Source organism: Sander lucioperca, chromosome 20 (assembly GCF_008315115.2).
Source record: "Sander lucioperca isolate FBNREF2018 chromosome 20, SLUC_FBN_1.2, whole genome shotgun sequence".
In the NCBI taxonomy this organism is placed as follows: Eukaryota; Metazoa; Chordata; class Actinopteri; order Perciformes; family Percidae; genus Sander; species Sander lucioperca.
The window spans coordinates 3,256,486-3,277,003 of NC_050192.1; the positions used below are offsets into that span (position 1 = coordinate 3,256,486).

The 20,518-nt window shown below is 42.9% G+C and overlaps 1 protein-coding gene across 25 annotated transcripts in view; it reads right to left on the reverse strand.

Annotated features, from left to right (window-relative positions):
- celf2 (cugbp, Elav-like family member 2) overlaps nt 1-20,518 on the reverse strand; it is a 237,852-nt gene that overhangs the window by 21,600 nt on the left and 195,734 nt on the right. For 8 of the 25 annotated variants that reach the window (XM_031300315.2, XM_035995810.1, XM_035995809.1 and 5 more), the window contains 3 exons: nt 12,254-12,490; nt 9,504-9,567; nt 3,470-3,604 (listed from right to left, as the gene is read on the reverse strand). In XM_031300315.2, coding sequence (XP_031156175.1) covers nt 3,470-3,604; nt 9,504-9,567; nt 12,254-12,490 — 436 coding nt within the window. The remainder of the gene's footprint in view (nt 1-3,469; nt 3,605-9,503; nt 9,568-12,253; nt 12,491-20,518) is intronic. The other 17 variants (XM_035995826.1, XM_035995825.1, XM_035995828.1 and 14 more) reach the window with 3 other exon arrangements.

A 20,518-nucleotide genomic window follows, 5' to 3' on the forward strand; every position in this document is an offset into this window, starting at 1 on the left:
GTATTTCTGCCATAAACATATTGGCATACTTTAAAAAAATTTGACACACAATTAGTCACATTTTGTATTTTCGGCACGAAAATTCAAAGGTTATATTTATTGGGCAGTAAAATTGACAGATTTACATATAATTGCATGAAAGGTGTCTATTTCGTAGTTGTGCACATGGTACGTGTGGGGCAGGAACTGTCAAATGTTGTACTTTTTGCATTAAAATGGCAACAATTAGTATTTATTGGACAGGAAATTTGTCAAAATATTGTAACTTTTTAGCATGTACATTAAAAAATTATGTAATTTTGCATTCAATTGTCACATTTTGTCCTTTTTGCAGGACAATTGTCAAATTTGGATGTTTTGGGCAAGAATGATCACATTGTGGCTTGAAATAATAAAATTGTATAATAACCATAATTGACTATACTGTATGTTTTTTGATGAAGATCCAAATCCAGATGCAGATTAAAAAAAAGAAGCTAAATTTCCATTATTAAAATATAACAATGCAGAACTAAATTGCAGTCTTGGCAGGGGTTAGGCAATGTTTTCCAGTCAAGATTTGTCTGGTCAGATTTCTTCAGAGAGGTTTGTAGGAAGGATTCTTCCAGTACAAGCAGCATTGATGATGAAGACGAATGCTGGGAGGCCAATGGAGAAATCACTTTGTGCTACAGTATGTATATCGTTTAAATGGAACCAGTGTGAATGGAGAAACATCTCTGGAGTTCAATGGGAAAAGTGATTTTGAGGCAACCATTAGTCTCCACAGTGATCTCATTCTCTTATGGATCTACAATAATGTGTCTTGGCAGATTTGAATGGCACTCTGATGTATAAAAATATTACAAGTAGCACCTTTAATTAATCTAACATTTTGCGGCACCTTGACCCTACATATAAAAAAAACAAACACATTTTACTGTCTAGTTTGTTCTGATCAGGAGATATTCACAAAAGCAGGTATAACTTGAGGATTGCTGCATTCAAAGTAATGCCGTGATTGCATTAAAAAAAAACACGCAAAAAAACACACAAGGACCATCCAAGAAAAAAGCAGACATATGTACAGAAAGGCAAGAGCACAATCAGAGGAGACGTTTTACGCTTACAAACAATCTTTCGGAAAAACTGTTTGAAACTTTGGGAATTCTCTCTTGTTTGCGGTAGACTGAAGTGACTTTTCCTCGAGCACAGCTGGTCTTAAAATCAGTTGGTCGTGTTGTCACAGACACCAAAAAACACACACACAATACAACACAGTGGACACAAACTCGCACACACACACACACACACACACACACACACACACAGATGTGAAACGTGTGCCATCCATGAACTACTACGTCGGTGGAGGTGGTGGGTGAGATGGCGGGAAGTATGGGGCACAAAGCTCGCAACCTGGTTCTGTTTTCTGACAAGAGAAGATTTTTTTTTAAAGATTTTTTTTTTAGGGGCTTTTCCGCCTTTAAAGGTGCACTATGAGTTCCTGCATGGTTTCAGCGCGATTTCATTTTTGTCTCAAATCGTAGGCATCTCTCCTTGATCCGCTAGCTGCCTGTCCCCTGAACACACTGTGAAAAAGCCCGGTCTCGGGAGACAACACAGGGGTTGTAAATGTCAAACAAACACTAGGGGCACAGGATAGGCACCAAAATACAACAAACCACGTTCCAGCCAATCACCGACAAGATGGTTGGGGGAGGGGGTGGGGGTTAGTTACAGTTAGTCAGTTAGTCATGACAGTTATGGAAACATGGGGAGAGGGGCGAGCTTGCTCTGTTATGTTTGGTATTTACTTGGAACGTCAACAGAAGTGACGTCATGCAGGAACTCATAGTGCACCTTTAATCGATAGGACAGCTAGGTGAGAACGGGGAGAGAGAGGGGGAAGACATGCAGGAAATTGTCACAGGTCGGACTCGAACCCCGGACCTCTGCGTTGAGGCTTAATCCTCTATGCATATGTGCGCCTGCTCTACCAACTGAGCCAACCCGGCCACACAGACAAGAGAAGATTTAACCTATTCATTTACCCTTGATCTCATCAAAGCGATGCCAACAAAGCAGGATTGCCGCTGAAGACACAAAGAAATGTTGCGATAAAGGGGAGCATTATGTCAGCATGTGGCACAAAAAAAAAAATTAAAAAAAAATATATATATATTTTGGCCTGTCTCCATGCATAACTGTCTATATTTATTCAACTGCGTGGTTTGACGTTTCCAGTTTCATTGACACATGCAGTACAGCGCAGAGCTCATTCACACCGAGTAGCTCAAACTGAGTGTGTACTATTCAAGGTTGGACTGACATAAAAGAGTCAAAAAGAGAGAGGCTGGGTGAAAAGAAGAGAGAGACAGAGAGAGAGAGAGAGAGAGAGAGAGAGAGAGAGAGAGAGAGAGAGGAAAAGGAAGACGAGACGGGAACGGGCATTCAGTGCGAACTGGCTTGGTAGAGGCAGGAAGTGGGATGGAAGTGGTGCAAGCGGTAACGTGAAGGAGAGAGAGAGAGGGGGCTGCAGGTACTGTAGCTTTTCACATTCATGCTCTGTTGGGAGTGCGCTCCAAAAGAGACAGCGGAAAGAAGAAAAAAACACGGCTGCTGGAGCGAGGCCGAGCCGACATGAAAGGGGAGAATGACGGAGCAGAAACAGGGAGCTTGTCAAAAGAAGGGCAGCAGCAAAAAGACGAGGGCAACGAGAAGGAACACAAGGAGAGGAAAGGAGGAGGAGGAGGAGGAGGAGGAGGCGATATTTAACCCTGAGCCGAGTTCAGACATCAAACCTGCTAGTTTTTAACCCCCAAGCCACGAGCAAGAGACAAAACACCAACACATACTCTCTCTCTCACACACACACACACACACACACACACACACACACACACACACACACACACAGGTGCACACAAACCCGGGGAAACAACACTGTCCTAAAGTCTCTACACGGGTCTCTGGAGCTGGCGAGGTCAGGCACAAACCAAAAGAAATCACTCAAAACCATAAACGCACAGATCGGAACCGGACGGAAACATTTAAGCACAGAACACACAGACATGCACACGCGTACACATATACAGTGCGTGGAACACGGGATGAGTGTGGGTTGTTGGTGGTGGTGAAGGCGTGAGGCGTTCAAAGACAGGAGGCAGGGCAGCGCATCGACAACACAGCATCATGGTTCGTGTGTTAAGATGGAGGTCTGAAAAAGCGGAGACGGTGGATACACACACCATGGGAATGGGCCAGAAACAACACTGACGTAGTTCTGAACAATGGAGATGGTCATGTTTTGTGGCAACGATGACTTGGTCGATGGTTTCGGTGATGGCGGTGGAGTGCCGGGGGTCATGGGGGGGGGGCAGGGCAACAACACTGGTAATGGTAACGGTGGAGAGCGGAGGACGTAGGCAGGCGTTGGCCCCAACCCCCGGCGTCGGACCCCCCCCAACCTGAGTGACTGCGGTGTTACCTGGGCTGGCCAACGCTCCCAGGGAGGCGGCGTTGGTGGACAGGGGGTTAGCGGTGTTGGGACTGGCGGAGTTTTGGGCCGCCGCCGCTGCCGCTGCTAAAGTGGCCAGGTTCTGCAACTGCAGAGCACTCATACCTGGAGAGAGGAGCCAGAGAGGGTGGTGTCAAAACCTGGGGAGCGAGGCTGAGGCGTGGACTGGGTCGCCTGGCTGGACCGGTACAGCGTGCCAGAGGACAGTACTGAACACGAGTTAGCTGCCTGGTGTCCGGAGGGTTAGGGTTAGGGTTCGGGGTTAGGGTTAGGAGTGTATGGATATACTCTACTGTGTTCATATGTTTTGGTTTTGCTTTAGCTTTAGACAGCTTTAGCGTATCTTTGTGAAGAGTCTGTAGTGTGTGAAGGCAAGCTGCAGCAGCTGATTCCGCTAATAAGTCCCAGATGTGTCGGAATCAGTGAAAGCAGCTGTTTTGGTGTTTAGGTTTGGTGCATTTCTGTGAGGCAGAGCTTCTCTGTCTGGAGGCAGAAATAATCTCACTGATTTTGTTGAAATTATATTTTCTTGTCTAAGGAAAGATCAGTGGAGAAGGCTCAAAAAATATAGGAGGTAACTAACCTTTATAGTCCAATCCAATAATCTTTGACAATTATATTACTTGGGATTGAACTAGAGCTCCTTCTTTGCTCAGCTAAGTTGTGCTTGTATATACATTAAAGCCTGAATGGTCAGTGATTAGAGCCTGACTGATGTGGGACTTTTGAGGCTGATATTGACATCTATAGTATGAAAGGGGCGCTTAGGGTGCCTTTTCAACATCTGCCTGGGGATAACAGATGAAAATAAGCATTTCAGGCTAATTTACAGTTCTTTCATTTCTGTAGATCAATGAACACGCCTTGCCTTTTGCATAAACACTCTCCCTTTCACACACTTTTTTTTTGCAGAAAAACATCTCCAATTTGGTTATCAATATCATTTGCAATTTTTACTTTTCAACATCATGTGCAATATTACATTTTATTACTTTTCAATACCACGTGCAATATAAGTTTACAATATCATGTGCAATATAACTTTACAATGCGCAATATTACTTTGTATTACTTTTCAATATCATGTGCAATATTACTTCTAAATATAATGCGCAATATTACTTTTCAATATCATGTGCAATATAACTTTACAATATAATGCGCAATATTACTTTGTATTACTTTTCAATATCATGTGAAATTTAACTTTTCAATTTCATGTGCAATATAACTTTACAACATCATGCGCAATATTACTTCTAAATACAATGCGCAATATTACTTTTTGATTTTAGTTTACCTACTACTAAATGCATCTTACTTTTATTGATATTCTACTGTTTTAGGTCGTTTATGTTATTTTCTGAGGCAGGCTATTTAGCCGTTTAACAATAAACTTTGCTCTCAAAAAATGACAAGACTACAGTACATTTTGAACAGTAAACATTACTTTGAACTATAATATAAGATGTACTTTACACTTCAATTAATGAGGATAAGGTATATATATATATATATATGTCTGTAATACGCAGACATCAGCCTCCTGTAGATAACAGTCAGGCTCTCGTCACAGTGGCTTTTAGCTTTAAAAATAAGAATTAAACTGCGTCCTATTCAGCAGTCACAATGTAGTTGAGGACACCTGCAGGCTGAACTCCCCTCATTGTTAATCTGCACGCTGGCATTAGCATACAGGCCTGTACTTAAGCATAATTAACGACTACAGGCCAACATCCAAATGATGGTGAAGCAAAGGCTATAAAACTGCCTTCTGTGAGTACAACTAACCCTTTCACCTTACTCCATGAATATGTGTGTTTGTGCAAGTGTGTGAGTGTGTGTGTGTGTGTGTGTGTGTGTGTGTGCGAACATTACGAGGCAAAAACCCTCATAAAGCAAAAATACAGAATCAGACACCAGAGTTGTTCTTACCACAGAGGCGCTTCCTCGGACTCATGAGCTTCGTTAGAGTTAAGAGTTAAAGGGTGGACACTGTCAATGTGAGGTGTATGTGTCGTATATACAGTCTGAGTGTATATACAGTACCATGGGAATACGCACACGCACACACACACGCACACACGCACACACACACACACACACACACACACACACACACAAATAGACACACACAAACAAGACACCATGAAGAAGATCCATCTTGTGTGACACCGTGTTGAATGGTTTGAGGTTGTAACATCCAAACAGAGATATCCTTCACCCAGACAACCCGACTGAACGCAGCCAATGACAACAGATGGCTGAATTCATCACTGGGATTCACAGTTCGGATTGGTTAATTAAATATATATTTAAAAAAAAAAGGCCACTGCCTGTTTCTAAAAATCTCTCTTGTTTTTTTTCCGAGGTTGTCATGATGAGCAGCTGCAGCAGGGAGTGTGTGTGTGTTTGTGTGTGTGTGTGTGTGTGTGTGTGTGTGTGTGTGTGTGTGTGTGTGTTCGCTGTAATGAGCAAGTACAATTGTGACTAAAAAAACAACTCATCTGTGCTTACTTACGAGCGCGTCGAAGCCAAAAACAATCTTGTTTTCGAAGCGATTTTCTCCAATTTTCTGTTATACATCGACAGCTAAAATGGATTTCTGTTTTTTACGGAAAAGGTGGGAATAAAACAGCCGTTTGGGTTTATGTGAACAAGCGCTCAAATCTCTCACTAATTGACACCGCGTTTTATCTTTTTTTCTTTAAAGTGCACCACATGAGTAAGCAGCAGCTGGCTCACACAGACTCCTTCTCGACCCTGCAGAGCGACTTGCACAGAGAGAGAGAGAGAGAGAGAGAGAGAGAGAGAGAGAGAGAGAGAGAGAGAGAGACGAAGGCTGTTTAGTAGAGCTCTCCTTCACGGCTCTTTATTGCGATTTAAAAGACGTTTTTATTTCCCTGCCCTTTCCTCCTCGGTGGTTTTGACCACAGAGGCTCAGCTCTACTCACACACAAACGTTTTCGAGGTAATACCACCACTTCAGTACATTTACAATGCTAACAAATAGTCATTGTATTTACTTCTCTCATCTTGGCTGCACTCTCCTTTCATTCCTATTTTCCTCGTCCCATTCCTTAATTTCTTTCCTTTATCTGTTCCTTCCTGCCTTGTGCTTCAGCTCTTTTTCCGGTTTCTTTCCTTTTTAGTTCTATTTTCTATTTCCCCTTTTTCCTTTCATCTCAATCGTGGTCTTTTTCCTTTCCTTTCTTTCTTTTCCCAATCCTGTCTGCCCTTCCTATTCCCAATTCCCTGCCTTCCTTTATCCCATTTCCTTTTTTCCTTACCTGTCCTGCCTTTTTCAATCATCTTTCCCTCTTCCATTTGCTCTGCTCTTCTTTTCTTGCCTTTTTTTTTCTCTTATTTTGTCCTTTCACTTCCCTTTTTTCCTGTTCTTTCCCCTTCTCTTTTCCATTCCCTTTCCTCTGCTTCTGGGCCCTTTAACATCTTCTTCCTTTCCTCTTTCCTACACTGTCTTTTTCCTTCCCTTTCCTGCCTTTCACTTCCGGCTTCCTATCACTTATTTCCTCCCCATTTTGTTTCCCTTTGTTGTCTTTCCTTTCCCATTTTCATTTCCCTCACTACCTTTTTCTTTCTTTCCTTTCCTCTATACTCATCTTTTCTATGCCTAATTCCTCCGTACTTCCTCCTCTTTTTCCATTTCTTTTTCTTTGCCTCCCTGCATTTTTGATCTGTTTTCCTCCTTTCCAATTTTCCATATCTTAACTGCCTTTCCCTCCTCTTTTTTTTCTATTTTCTTTCCTGCTTTCTCTGTCCTCATTTCTTCTGTGGCCTTTTACTCATCCCCCTTTCCTCCTCTTTTAGCCTTTCATTTCGTTTTCCTGTCCTCTCTTCCAATTCCCATTTTCTTACTTGGCATTTCCCTCCTCTTTTCCATTTCTTTCCCTGTCCTTCTTCTTCTTCTTCTTCTATCTTTTCCTAACCTCCCTTTCTTTCCCGGTCTTTGCCAGATGACAGGCGACTCCACAGCGGCTCTCTGTCTCTCTCTCTTTCTCCTCTCTACCTCTTTCTCCCGGTTTTTCTCAAAGCAACTCCGCCGCAATTCTTACTTGCATTCGTCAAAGGAAAACAAGCAGCAGGCATGATATAAAAATAACTGGGTTAGAGGGGAACAAAGTCGAGATGAAGCTGTATACGTACGGAGAGAGAAGGCGAAGAAAGACAGACAAATACAATCTACTCCCCGCATCAGAGTCGGGAGTATCCGGGCCTGTGCAGATGGTAAGTGAGTGTGTGAGCAACTGTGAGCACATATGTGTGCGAGGACGCGTGTGTGTGCGCGTACCATGCAGCCTGTATGGCAGTGCTGGGCTGCACCAGGCCGGCGTTGGCTGCGTCTAATTGAATGCTCATTGGTGTAATTGAAGCCTCTCAGCTCTTCGTGTTAAGGACTGGGACCAGATGTCATTCAGCTGTGTCACATATCCTGCCAATCACTAATGCTCACTCTCTCTCTCTCTCTCTCTCTCTCTCTCGTGTGCAGATGGAGGACAACCAGATCTCCAGATTCAGACGCCGTTACTCGCCCTCGCTTCCAAATCCCTGAGCCTATTTATCCGTGCAAGTGTGTGTTTGTGAGGAAAAGTGTGTTTGAGCTCAACAGCAACAGAGTGAGCACACAATTTAAAATCAGCCACAGGGAAATTGCGAGGCATTGTAACTCAGGGGAACACGACAGAAAAGAAACCGGAGGATACAAGACGGGACTCGCCACTACAAAAAAAAAAGAAAACACTCCCATCACACTCAGACAGTGTTATTGTGTCTTGGCAATTTCCCTATCCTGCCCCACCCCTCCCTCCGTGTCAGCTGACTAAAGAGTGTGCAATTAAGAGCTGACACCATACTAACAAACTCACAGAAGGATAGAAGAAAAAGAAGAGTGAAGCAGGGGAGAACAGACAGAGTGTGAAGGCTGGAGGAGGGAAGAGTAAAAAGGTGAGATGAAGAAACTGTGATCAGAGAGGGCGGGAGGCGCAGGAGTGTCTGCAAAAAAAAAAAAAGAGAAAAAAAGAGGCTTAAAATAAATAGAAAAGAGGAGAGAGAGTGGGAATAAAGACGAGTAAAAAAAAAAAAAGTCAGAGATGATGAGAGAGCAAGTATCCAGGGGTCCCTGGAAGTCTTAAATAACCCAAAATTTAAAGCCCGAAAAAATTATATTTCTTAAAGACAGATTTTATCTTGTTCAACAGTTAATAGGAGGCCTCTTGGCACGCTCAAGGCTTAGATTAATACAGAACTGGGTTAATACAATATGCATTTTTTATTGCATCAGCTTCACTTAGGAGAATTGGGCTCGTCCCTTACCATTTCCTATTTCTTTGTGTCCCTTTTTTTCTTCTTATTCAACCCATTTAGAGTTTGAAAACTTTCACTGGCTACATTCACTGCAAAAAAAAATGGATGTCTTACTTCCCTTCCTTAAATTCAATTCTTGTAGCGTTAAAAATGGCTACAAAGGGCTAAATAAATTGCCTTGGACCTGCAGATACTCTTGAAAAGCAAAATATGGAAAATGACAGATCACAGAGACCCTCACAGAGTGAGAGAGCAGTAGATGGCGCCAGCCTGCAGTGCAAGATATCCACCAAAAGGGAGCCCACTTTTAACCATTTTTTTCCCCCTCCACTCCACATTTTCTTTTTCTTCCCCCACCGTCCTCTTTCCTGCGATTCATCCATCCCGGCAAAGCCTCGGTGCTACTGTTACACGCCCAGGGCGCAGCTCTTGTCTGGCCTCATTAAAAGATCAAGACAATTCTTAGCAACAGTTAATAAATCTTCGGGGCAAAGATCTCTCTTTACTCCGCCACGCGAGTTCATCTGCTATGCTCTTTGGTTCCTCTTTTTTTTTTTTTTTTTAGAAGACTGTGAACAAAAAAATAAATAACAGAGAGGAGCAACAAAAAGGGGCCATTGCTGGCACGGTTACGGGAGAGTTTATCAACTGATTTTTTTTTTTTTCTTCTTTTTGGACTCACCGGCCATCTGCTGGATCCCGCTGAAGGCTCCTAGGTTACTGGAGGAGGTTGCCTGCTGGAGCAACTGATGGCAAAAGAAAAGAAAAAATAGAAGAGAGAGAAAGAGAGAGAGGAGAAGAGACAATGCAGAGGGGAAAAAAGAAGAGAGAGAAACCAAAGTGAGCTGGGTGGATACAGAAACAGTTTAACACAATGTCTATACAATGCTACGCTGGGAAGCTAAAGCCGTAATGAGCGGGTTTAGCAGTGTGTTTTTTTTTGCCTCGGCGCTCGATGAGTAAATGAGCTGCTAATATAGTTTGATCTCTCCTCTAAGCAAACAGCGTTTGTATTCCACTGCCATTCTCCCAGACAAGTTGAGCATGAAAGCGCCAATCTAGCCGACTAATTAGATTCCGGAAACAAAAGTGGAATACCGATGCTGTCAAAAACTCATCCTTCAAAGACTTGAATTAACAGCAAATTAACATCTTGTTTCTATTGTGTCTGTGGTCCCCCCCCCCCCCCTTTCCGGAATAGAGCTTATTCTTTTCAAAAAGTCTGAAAAAGAGGATTGAGTGGCCGGTTAGCTCAGTTGGTAGAGCAGGTGCACATATACAGAGGTTTATTCCTCGATGCAGAAGGTCAAGGGTTCGAATCCGACCTGTGACGGCTTTCATGCATGTCTTCCCACCTCTCTCTCCCCCCTTTCATATCTTAGCTTTCCTATCCAATAAATGCCGAAAAGAAGATTGAAGATATAGGAAAATATGGAAGCCCAATTCACAAAACACTTTTTTATCTTAAATTTATTTCCCTTTAAGGTTAATTTAGAAATGGAAGCGCAATGAGTCAAGGGTTAGTGCCGAGGCATTTTACAGGAAGAGTCCTGAGTATGAGGCTCTGAAAAAGGGCTGCAGAGACATGGGGGAGAGAATGAGGTTTCTGAACCCTACTTTAAAAACAAAAAAGATCCCACAAAATCCCCCAATCAAACAAATCAACCGATGAAGGTCTCAGATGCTGTGCAGCAGAGCCTCCACTGCAGGATTTCTCAAATTGGGGATCAGTGGGCTCCCAGGGGTTTCACACTGTCCCCCAGCCAAACCAGTTTTTTTGTTTAATCCCACAAAAGTCCTAACAATTCACCGCAATGAGTGAATATATTGGAACAATTACAAAATAGGTCTCACTTTCAACTATTGTTTCCTGTTGTTTCTGTCCTTGGAAAACCACATAAATGTCACTTTTTCCTGTTCTAAATGTTTTTTCTTGCTGTTTTGTTGTAGCAAGCTACAATATAAGTTAATAGGGCAATAGTGCAGCTTCTATTTACGTTCACAAAAGGGCTCGTTTTGCCACTGACAGGCTCAGATTAATATTCTAAGTGGCTGACAACATTATGGAAAGGTTTTTTTTAAAGAGGTCGACCTTTCTGTTAAAGGGTAAGATCCTTTTTTTAAACATAAAAACATCCGCAAAATTGCGTTCACTAAAGCCACCAGACACAAAATAAAACTAGGAAGAGCCATTTTTGGTCGTCTTTCCACTTTTCCAACCATCACAACTGTAGTTTTGGTTGAAATAAACACATATGCTGCGTTCCAGACACAACTTTCACTTCAAGTCACGACTCACGACTTGGTGGCGTTCCAGCATGTCATCATTCAGATAAACTGTGATTGAGTGAAAGTCGGTTTAGTTACGTTTATGTACAGCTGATTTGTGCATATGATGATAAAAATAATGCGGTTTGGCACACCGTCAAAGCTGGCTAGCTAAACATTGTGCCGTTGGCAGGGTTCAGGTTAGGCTACCTAACGTTAACGTTAGCTAGCGACTACCTTAGCTAGCGCTAGCTGATTCTAGCGATTTCTAGTCGGCGACATATTTTGGGCTTCATTAGTAAACATAACCTGTAGTAGTACACAATCGTATGTGTATTGTTTTGATTACAATGTGCGGAATTACTTTACGTTGCCTATTTATGTCTATTTATTTCTATTTCTCACCGTTAATCACCGGCGTCTGTACAGCATCAACAGGGGTTGCCATTGTTTATGTGTGTGTGAGACGTCAAAAACTGTAACTGGAGGTACAACGATCTGATACGAGTTCACGGGTAGTAAGTTACGGGTTTGACTGCAGTTCCAGGGCACTTTCACGGGTAGAAGGTTGTGAAAACATGGGTTACGGGTTGCCTGGAACACGCCAAGTTTACTGATTTACATGTGAAAATATGTTGGCTCTATACAAACTAAAAGTATTGTTTTTTAAATGGAGTCTGGTGGGTTTAGCGCTAGCGATCTCAGAGCTGTTTCTGGTTAAACAGAAAGGTCTCAAAGAGGTTTTAAAAAGGTCGATCTCTGTTGGGATCCTATTCATAATGTTGTCAGAAACTTAGAATAATAATCTGAGCCTTTCAGTGGAAAAAAAAGCACTTTTAGTGGATGTAACTGACGATGCACATTTGCCCCATAGGGTTACATTGCAGCCTGGTCTGTGGCTGCCAGTAACAGCGTTCATGCTTAAAACTGGACCAATTTCAAAGATTGTTGTTCCTATCAGTCCTCATTGAAAACATATATTATGGGCTCCTAGCAGCTTCGAACCCTGTTCAGAGACCTCATTTCCTTCCAAGGGACAAAGGACGGAGGAGAGGAATCACAGCACAAGAAAGAAAAAGAGAAGAGAGGAAGAGACAGGAGGCCAGTGTATAGTGAGTATTTGGGTGTTTTTCAGGTCGGAGAGTTTGCGAATGGGGCACTGACTGCGGCGGCGTTGGCCATGGGGCTGTAGTAAGGGGTGGAGGAGGTGATGGTGGGTGACGTGGCGGCTCTCCTTACAGCCAGATACTGTGGGGTGAGGCCGCCCAGGCCCGTCAGGCTCCCCCAGGTGGTGGCGCTGTTGAGCTGCTGCATCTGCTGCGCCAGCTGCTGCTGCAGACGCCGCTGCTCCTTGTCCTTCTGCGTGTCGGCGAATTTCACCACGATGGGGGACGAGCAGCCCTGCGGTGGGGAGAGGGAGAGGGAGAGGGAGAATAGGGAAAAGAAATGATGAGAGGGGCAGAGAAGACGACTTTGATTTTTGATTGTGTTGTCTTCCCCATCGACCATGAAGTTGTTGTCCTTCCGGGTCAAAATTGAAAATAAATATTTTTTGGCGCTTTTTCGAGCGGTTTTTGCACTTTTTTCTATGCTTTTGACACTTTTTAAAACGTTTTTGTCACTTTTGTCGAACGCTTTTTTTCCATTCACGGTCAATAAACCTAATTCATATGACATTATGCCTAATTTTTGAGTTAAAAAAGCAGAAATGAGGAATTATTTTGACTAATTGTTAAGATCAGAGGATGTTGAGTGGATCACAGACTGGTTTATGCCAAAGTTTAAGGCTGATCTATGCTTCTGCGTCAAATCGACGCCGTACTCCCGCAGACCCCTCTGCGTCGCCGCGAACCCCCCTCCGAGCCCTCCGCCGTAGCTCGACGTGCACCTCCAAAACAATGTGTAACTTTGCGTCGAGGTGATGCAGAAGGACTGTGATTGGTCAACTTGTCCTGTGTGTTGATAGTCGGTGTTTCAAGCAGCCTACTGTGGGGAGTAGCAACATGCTAGTTCACTGACATGAGCTTTGCAAATAAACTCAAGACATATTTTGGTTACAATGACGGGGTTATCCGTTTGTAAAGTGTCTATATGTCGGTAACGTTTTGAAATGAGCACTTCGCCAGCAAGCAGTACTTTGTGGGCAGTTGTGCTAAATTTGCTAGCTAACATAAAATAAACTGGCTGGCAGACACCACGCAAATAACCTCAGACTTATCGCCCCCTAGCGTTATGGCGGTGAAATGCACCGTGATGCAAAGCAGCCCCAACTCCGAAAGGGTCACGACGCCGTAGGAGCGACGCTGTAGCTACGGCGTGGAGTTGACGCAGAAGCATAAAACAGCTTTTAGTCAGGATACGGTTTTGAAACCATTTAAACATGTTTTTCAAATGTTATAAAATTATATAAAACACCCAAAATTCAATACAACTAATCATTCATTTTACCTGCAATGAACGTTGTAAGGAACCCATACAACGTACGTCCATGCATCCATGTTATTTTTGAGACTTTTGGTTCAAAGAAACCTATATTTCTGATATAAAAAATGTTGAAAACTAATTTGACCCGAGGACAACACAAAGGTTAATAAAACATCTCCCTTATAAAAACAATATCACAGCAAAATTATAACCTATACTACACTCTAAGAAATATCTGTGTATTGGGGCGCCTGGAAAGTTCAGCTGGTAGAGCATGCGCCCCATGTTCAGAGGCTCAGTCCTCACCGCAGCGACTGCAGGTTCAATTCCGTCCTGCAGCCCTTTGCTGCATGTCATTCCCTCTCCCTCCCCTTCCATGTCTACGCTCTTCTCTCAAATGAAGGCATAAAATGACAAAAACATCTTTACAAAAAAAAAAAAAAAAAAAAGAAATATCTGTGTATTAACAGTTGTATGACTGTATACTTGAACAGAAATTGTCCATAGAACGTGATTCAGAGTTGTAATTTTAGTTTTTTACATTTGGAATTGCATAATTTGCGAAGTTTTTGTCATTTTTGTTGACATTTTGGGCTTTTCCTCTGACGTTTTTGTGGCTTTTTTCGACATTTTTTTAAGTTTCTTTCAATGTTTTCTGAAGTTGACTAACTGAACAGCTTTGTACGGGATCATTTTACACAGGACTGACAGAAAATGTTCTGTATTTTCAGCTCCACGTTAATACTATGTGTTTTAATTTAAGGAGCAAAGTTCGGGTCATGAGCCTCCAGAACTTGTTATGTCATGTTACGGTAGTAAGAAATACAAATGTATTTCTTACTTGAGGAAAATATCTCATTGCAATTATTTTTGACTGATATTACGATTGGGATATGATTCACCATATTGGAGGGAATGCTCATTTTTGTATCATTATTCTCATTTTCATTGAAAAATATTAAAAGTAACATTTTTAAATGATTATAGTGTGATTTTTGGCGAGGATCTGCACCAAACAAAGAATTTTCCTTTAGTCTGTAGGACAGGATTTGTAGACTGGGACGTCTCTGCAGCGCCACAATACTTCATTTAGAATAGTTTTACACATACCCCCCCTCCCCCAGCAATGTGGATATTGCACTAGTCCAAATAGTGATTAATTGTGCAGCCCTAACCTATAGACTTAAAATCAGCTAATTCACCCATACACTCATAAACTCTCACTCGCGCATGCACACACATGCATACAGAAGAGGAGAAAGCAGAGGGAAGAAGAAAAAAAAGAAAGAAAGAAAGAAGAGGAGCAAATTGGAAAAAAGGGAAAGAAGAGAAGAGCAGAGGGGGAAAAAAAGGAGACATAACAGGATGGGAAATAGAGGAAATAGGGGAGAAGAGTAAGATAAAGGGGAGAGGAGAGGAAGAAGAAAGAAGAAGAGGAGAACTGGGGAGAGGGGCACAGAAGTGGATGAAGCAGAGGAAGAAAGGAAAAAAATGAAGAAGAAAGAAGAGGAGCAAATATGAAGAAAAGGGAAAGAAGAGAACAGCAGAGGAGAGGAGAAAAAAAAGTGGAGACATAACAGGACAGGAACGAAAAAGGAAAATGGGGGAGAAGAGTAAGATAAAGGGGATAGGAAAACGAAAGAAGAGAGGAGAAATGGAGAGAGGGGCAGAGCAGAGGAAAAAGCAGAGGAGACAAGACAGGAGAGAAGGAAAAAGAAAAAAGAAAGAAAGAAAGAAGAGGAGCAAACTTGAAAACAGGGAAAGAAGAGAAGGGCCGAGGAGAAGGAAAGAGGAGCCATAACATGGGCGGGAAAGAAGAGAGGAAATAGGGGAGAAGAATGAGATAAAGCAGAGAGGAGAGGAAAAGGATGGAAGAGAGGGGTAGGATAAAGAGGAGACAAGAGAGGTCAGGAGAGAAAGAAGAGCAGATGAGAACAGATGAAAGAGGAGAGATAGGAGAGGAAAAAAGAAACAAAAGAAAACGGGAGAGGAGACATGGAGGAAAGGACAAAGGAGGAAACAAGAGGAGAGGCGAAAGGAGAGACGAGAGAAGGGGAAAGAGGAGGAAGAGATGGGGGATTCAAGAAAGATAAGCGGAGAGGAGAGGGGAGAAAGAAGAGAGCAGAACAGATGAAAAAGAGCAGAACAGATGAAAAAGGAGAGAAGAGGATGAGGAAAGAGGGAGGAAAAGAAGAGAAGACAAAAAGATAATTAGGCAAAGGCATAACAATGAAGGTTCTTATGATAATGGTCAAAAGTAGAACCACAGAAGACCAATCAACACACACACACACACAGACACACAGACACACACACACACACACACACACACACACACACACACACACACACACACACACACACACAGACACACACACACACACACACACACACAGAGTCACACAGGAAAGTTGACTCTAAAGCCAGTGGGCTTTCTTCTTTCCCCCCACAAGGGCTCAGTTATCTCTGAGTCCAGAACGGTTTCACCAGAAACAGATTTCCTGAGTTCTCCAACTATTTCATCATCTCATATGAAGAGAGACTTGATGTGTATGTGTATGTGTGTGTGTCAGTGTGTGTATTAGTGTGTGTAAGTAAGAGAGAGAGCGAGAGAGAGAGAGAGAGAGAGAGTGAGTGTGTAAAAAGGCAGAGAGCGATTGATTTGGATGACCAGAGGAAGATTTCAAGATTCGGACAATCAAAAGAAGTGCATCTAATTGTCCGAAATTCCAATTCCTCAGAGCAGGAGTGTGAGTGTGTGTGTGTGTGTGTGTGTGTGTGTGTGTGTGTGTGTGTGTGTGTGTGTGTGAATGAACCTGTCACACACGGAGAAGGAGAAAAAAACAAAACACAACGCTCCTGATGAAAGCTGCAGCGACTGCTGGAACACAGCGAAGCTGAAACGGAAAGTTATAATCTATCACACCACACCATTACTCACACACTGCAATCAAAGCCTAACTACGGGGCAAATCCGTTTCGAAACAAAGGCAATGTGCCACAGGAGAATAAAAAAACCTTTTGATTGAAACATTTAGTTTGAGGCACGATCCGCACTCGGCAGGGGAGAGCAGGGATTTGGCTACTGTGCAGATAGCGCAGCACACAGTCAGAGCGGAGATATATGTCAAGTGTGTGTAACCGAGTGTGCGTGGGTGAATGTGTCTGTGCAGGTACATGTATGTTGTAAAAGTAAACGTTTTTTTGTATAAAAGACTGTGGATCACTATGTACACTTTCAAATGTCAATTCAGTAAAATCAACTCAACTTTTAGCATTAAAGGGAGAGTTTGGATCTTTTTAACGGTTGTATGAGCTACATCTCCATAGTCAGTGTATTAGCTACAGTAGATGGCGGTCGGCACGCCTCCAGTTTGGAAACATATTTTAGCCACCTAAAAACAGGACCACCAACTGTATGCTATATTTAGAAATATTTTCATCGCTTTATCTTGCTGTTTTGGGGCTTTTTTGGCCTTTATTGGATAGGTACGGTGGCCGAGACGGTTCAACACAAATACAAAAGCCACAACACAAACACAAAAGCTACAACACAAACACAAAAGCCACAACACAAACAAAAAAGCCACAACACAAACCCAAAAGCCACAACCCAAACACAAAAGCTACACACAACACAAAAGCCACAACACAAACACAAAAGCCACAACACAAACCCAAAAGCCACAACACAAACCCAAAAGCCACAACACAAACCCAAAAGCCACAACCAAAACACAAAAGCCACAACCAAAACACAAAAGCTACAACACAAACCCAAAAGCCACAACCAAAACACAAAAGCCACAACCAAAACACAAAAGCCACAACACAAACGGCATTTGTGTTTGTGTTGTGGCTTTTGTATTTGTGTTGAACCGTCTCGGCCACCGTAGATAGGCCAGCTGAAGACACGGAAGAGGGAGAGAGAGGCAGATGACAAAGAAAAAGGTTCAGAATCGGACCCGGGACACTGCGTTAAGGACTGGGCCTTAGTACATGGGGCGCACGGTTAACCAGGTGAGCCACCAGTGCACCCCAGCCACCAGACTCCTTGTACCTCGCAGAACACGGGAGTTGCTGGTCTACCGCTGGTTAGAACTAACTGTTCAGGGCAACGGTCAAGGTTTTTTGTTAAAGGAGTGTGGTAGCTTTGAAGAGAGCAGAGATGGATATAACAGCTTCAGTTAAATTGAAAATAATTTTTTTAGGAGACCTTTTTTAGGTGGCTAAAATACGTTTTAGTGCTGCTCCGGTCCACTGCAATAATAACAATTTTTTTGTGTCCTTGAACATGTATAGTATTCACATGCCAAATAATGGCACTTCTGAGAACCTTAACTCATCCTGAAAACAATATTTTGTAACAAAGCGAGCTACATGAGGTGAAAACGCAATAACCCTGTACAAAAAGAGAGTGAAAACTGAGCAAAAACAGGATCCGGTAAGTTGACATCAGAACTAATCATAATTCAGTTATGCACAATTGTAATGCAGCCGAGTTAGTCAAAATTTGACACTGAACTTAAACCTAATGTTTCTACAGTGTAGCTGTATGCTTGTATATGCCAACACATTCTCACTTCCATCGCGTCAAAAAGCGACGTTTGGTCAGGCGCCTTTGGTGTTTATATATTTAGATGCGCTTGGTCGGAACTCTTTGCGTCACTCTTTGACGCTCTGGGTCACGATCCTTGGCGTCGCTATTTGACGCTCTCTGGACCCGCGTCTAGCCGTTTGACGTCATATTTAAACGCGCTTGGTCGGGACTCTTGGCGTCTCTTTGTTGACGAGCTGGGTTGGGACTCTTGGCGTCACTTTTGGACGCCAAGGAAAAGGTTTAGGAAAAGGTCGTGGGTGGGGTTATATGCCTTTGGTGTTTGTTATTGACGCAAAAAGACTCCTTTAGTGTCATATCTAGACACGCTTGGTCGGCACACTTAGCGTCACTCTTTGACGCTCTGGGTCGGGACCCTTGGCGTCACTATTTGACGCTCTAAGGACTCGCGTCTAGTTGTTTGGCGTCATATTCAGACGTGCTTGGTCGGAACTCTTGCCGTCACGTTTTGACGCCCTGGGTCGGGGCGTATGTTTAACTGACATGCGGCACAAGAACGGGACAGTTAGGTTTAGGAAAAGATGGTGGGTGGGGGTTACAAAATGTACGTTTCAGTGACACGCGGGACACAAACCCCGGTGGTGAAAGTCCTGTGTTGTTTCACCCATCCACCACCCAACCAACCTCCTTACACGGATCTTACACACTACTCGCTACCGTTGTCGCTCTTAATACTCCGTCATTGTACAGCGCGGCGGTTGAGCTGCTGCTATGCCCATACAGACGCTAAAAATTGTGATTTTTGCGTCGATATCGAAGCGTCAGTATTTTACGAGTTGGGAGTGAGAACGGGCTGTGTATGCGTGTTTCCATGTGTGTGACCGGACAACCCCTCCTCTGTGGGCTAAGGCTCGACTTTATCAGCTGAATGAGCATGTCTCCTGTCTGACGGTGGCTGGGCCACATTTACTGCATCTCTCCACCAGTCATTTTCCCTCTTTATTCTGACCGCTGACAGATAAAAGGAGAGGAGACGATGAGGGGAATTGCATTCGGAGGGAGAGTGTCAGTCTGGGGCCTCGTCGCTGCAGTCGATTCCCCTTGAGACAGGAGCTCCCTATACCTCTCCGCTAAATATCTCATTACTCCAGCTGACACCCAGCAAGCGGGGGGGAAACACAGCCCAGAATGAGAGTCCTGCCCTGGGAGAGGGGCCGAGGGCCAGGGGGTCTCTACGCTCGGGGCTACCAGTTCTCCCTAAAGAACTGGGGCTGCACTTTAAAGTTTCTCAGGCGATTGCCCTTAGGTGATCAAAACCGGCGGAGGGAAAGTGCCAGCTTATGCCATCTGTTGAAACAAATCATCATTGATTTCACCGTAGGGGGATTTTTTTTTTTATTTTTTTTTTATAATTTATCATAGATTAGTAACAGCTTGGACTTTTCATTTATCAAACACTGTGTGACTATAGTGATAATCAGCCATGAGTAGGATGAAACAACATCACTGTCTGGGCAAAACCATGTATTCACAAATTATGTGATTTAAAAAAAAAAAAAAAGATTTCACATAAACCAAATTATTACATACTTCTTAAAGCATTTTTTTTTTTACTATTTTTGGTCGGCATTATTTCTGCAATAGCCATTCAATGTATTTACATTCTGTAATTAGCTCTCTGTATAGTAGTCTTCATAGGACACCCACATACATTTGATGTGTCTATGTGGGTGTCCTAATGTGATGTGTTTTTTTGTATATGTGTTACATGTTTTATGTTTTGTGTTGTGCTATGGAACATGAAAACATGTGTGGAAATGATTATCCCTATGGGACAATAAATACTCTATCTATCCATCTATCTATCTGTTAGTGGCGAGTACGCCATTCCTGTGCTGGATTTAAATTGCCTTCATTGCCTGTATTAAATTAGCGCTAATGCTAATCCTACATTTCTTACTGCTGCTGCTTCTCATTGAAAACATTCAACTGGCGAAACAAGGGATGTTTTTAATTTGTAAAACAGACGCAGGACTATGTGTCACAGAGGTTAGCGCTGATCGTGATCGTTGAAAATGTGCCGATGTGCATTCCTTAGTAAATCAGTTTAAAATATTACAGGGACTAATTTTACTGTGCCCTGCTGTTGTGTGGAAAGCTACATCACGAGTGCTAAATGAAATCACGATGCAGTTGCTTATAGAATAATGGAAAAAGGCCAATTATTGACCAACGTCTTTATGAAATCAACATGAATTTGGCTGCACTGTGTAAAGACACACCAGTTGCTCTGCGGTTGTCTTTCAGAACTACAACTACTAAAGCAAGAGTGAAGATATTTGTATCATATTTGAACATCGGGAAGGGGCTTAATAAGGCTCCAAAGTTAATATTGGGGGAGAGAAAAACTGGCATGGCATTTTGCAAAGGGGTCCCTTGACCTCTCA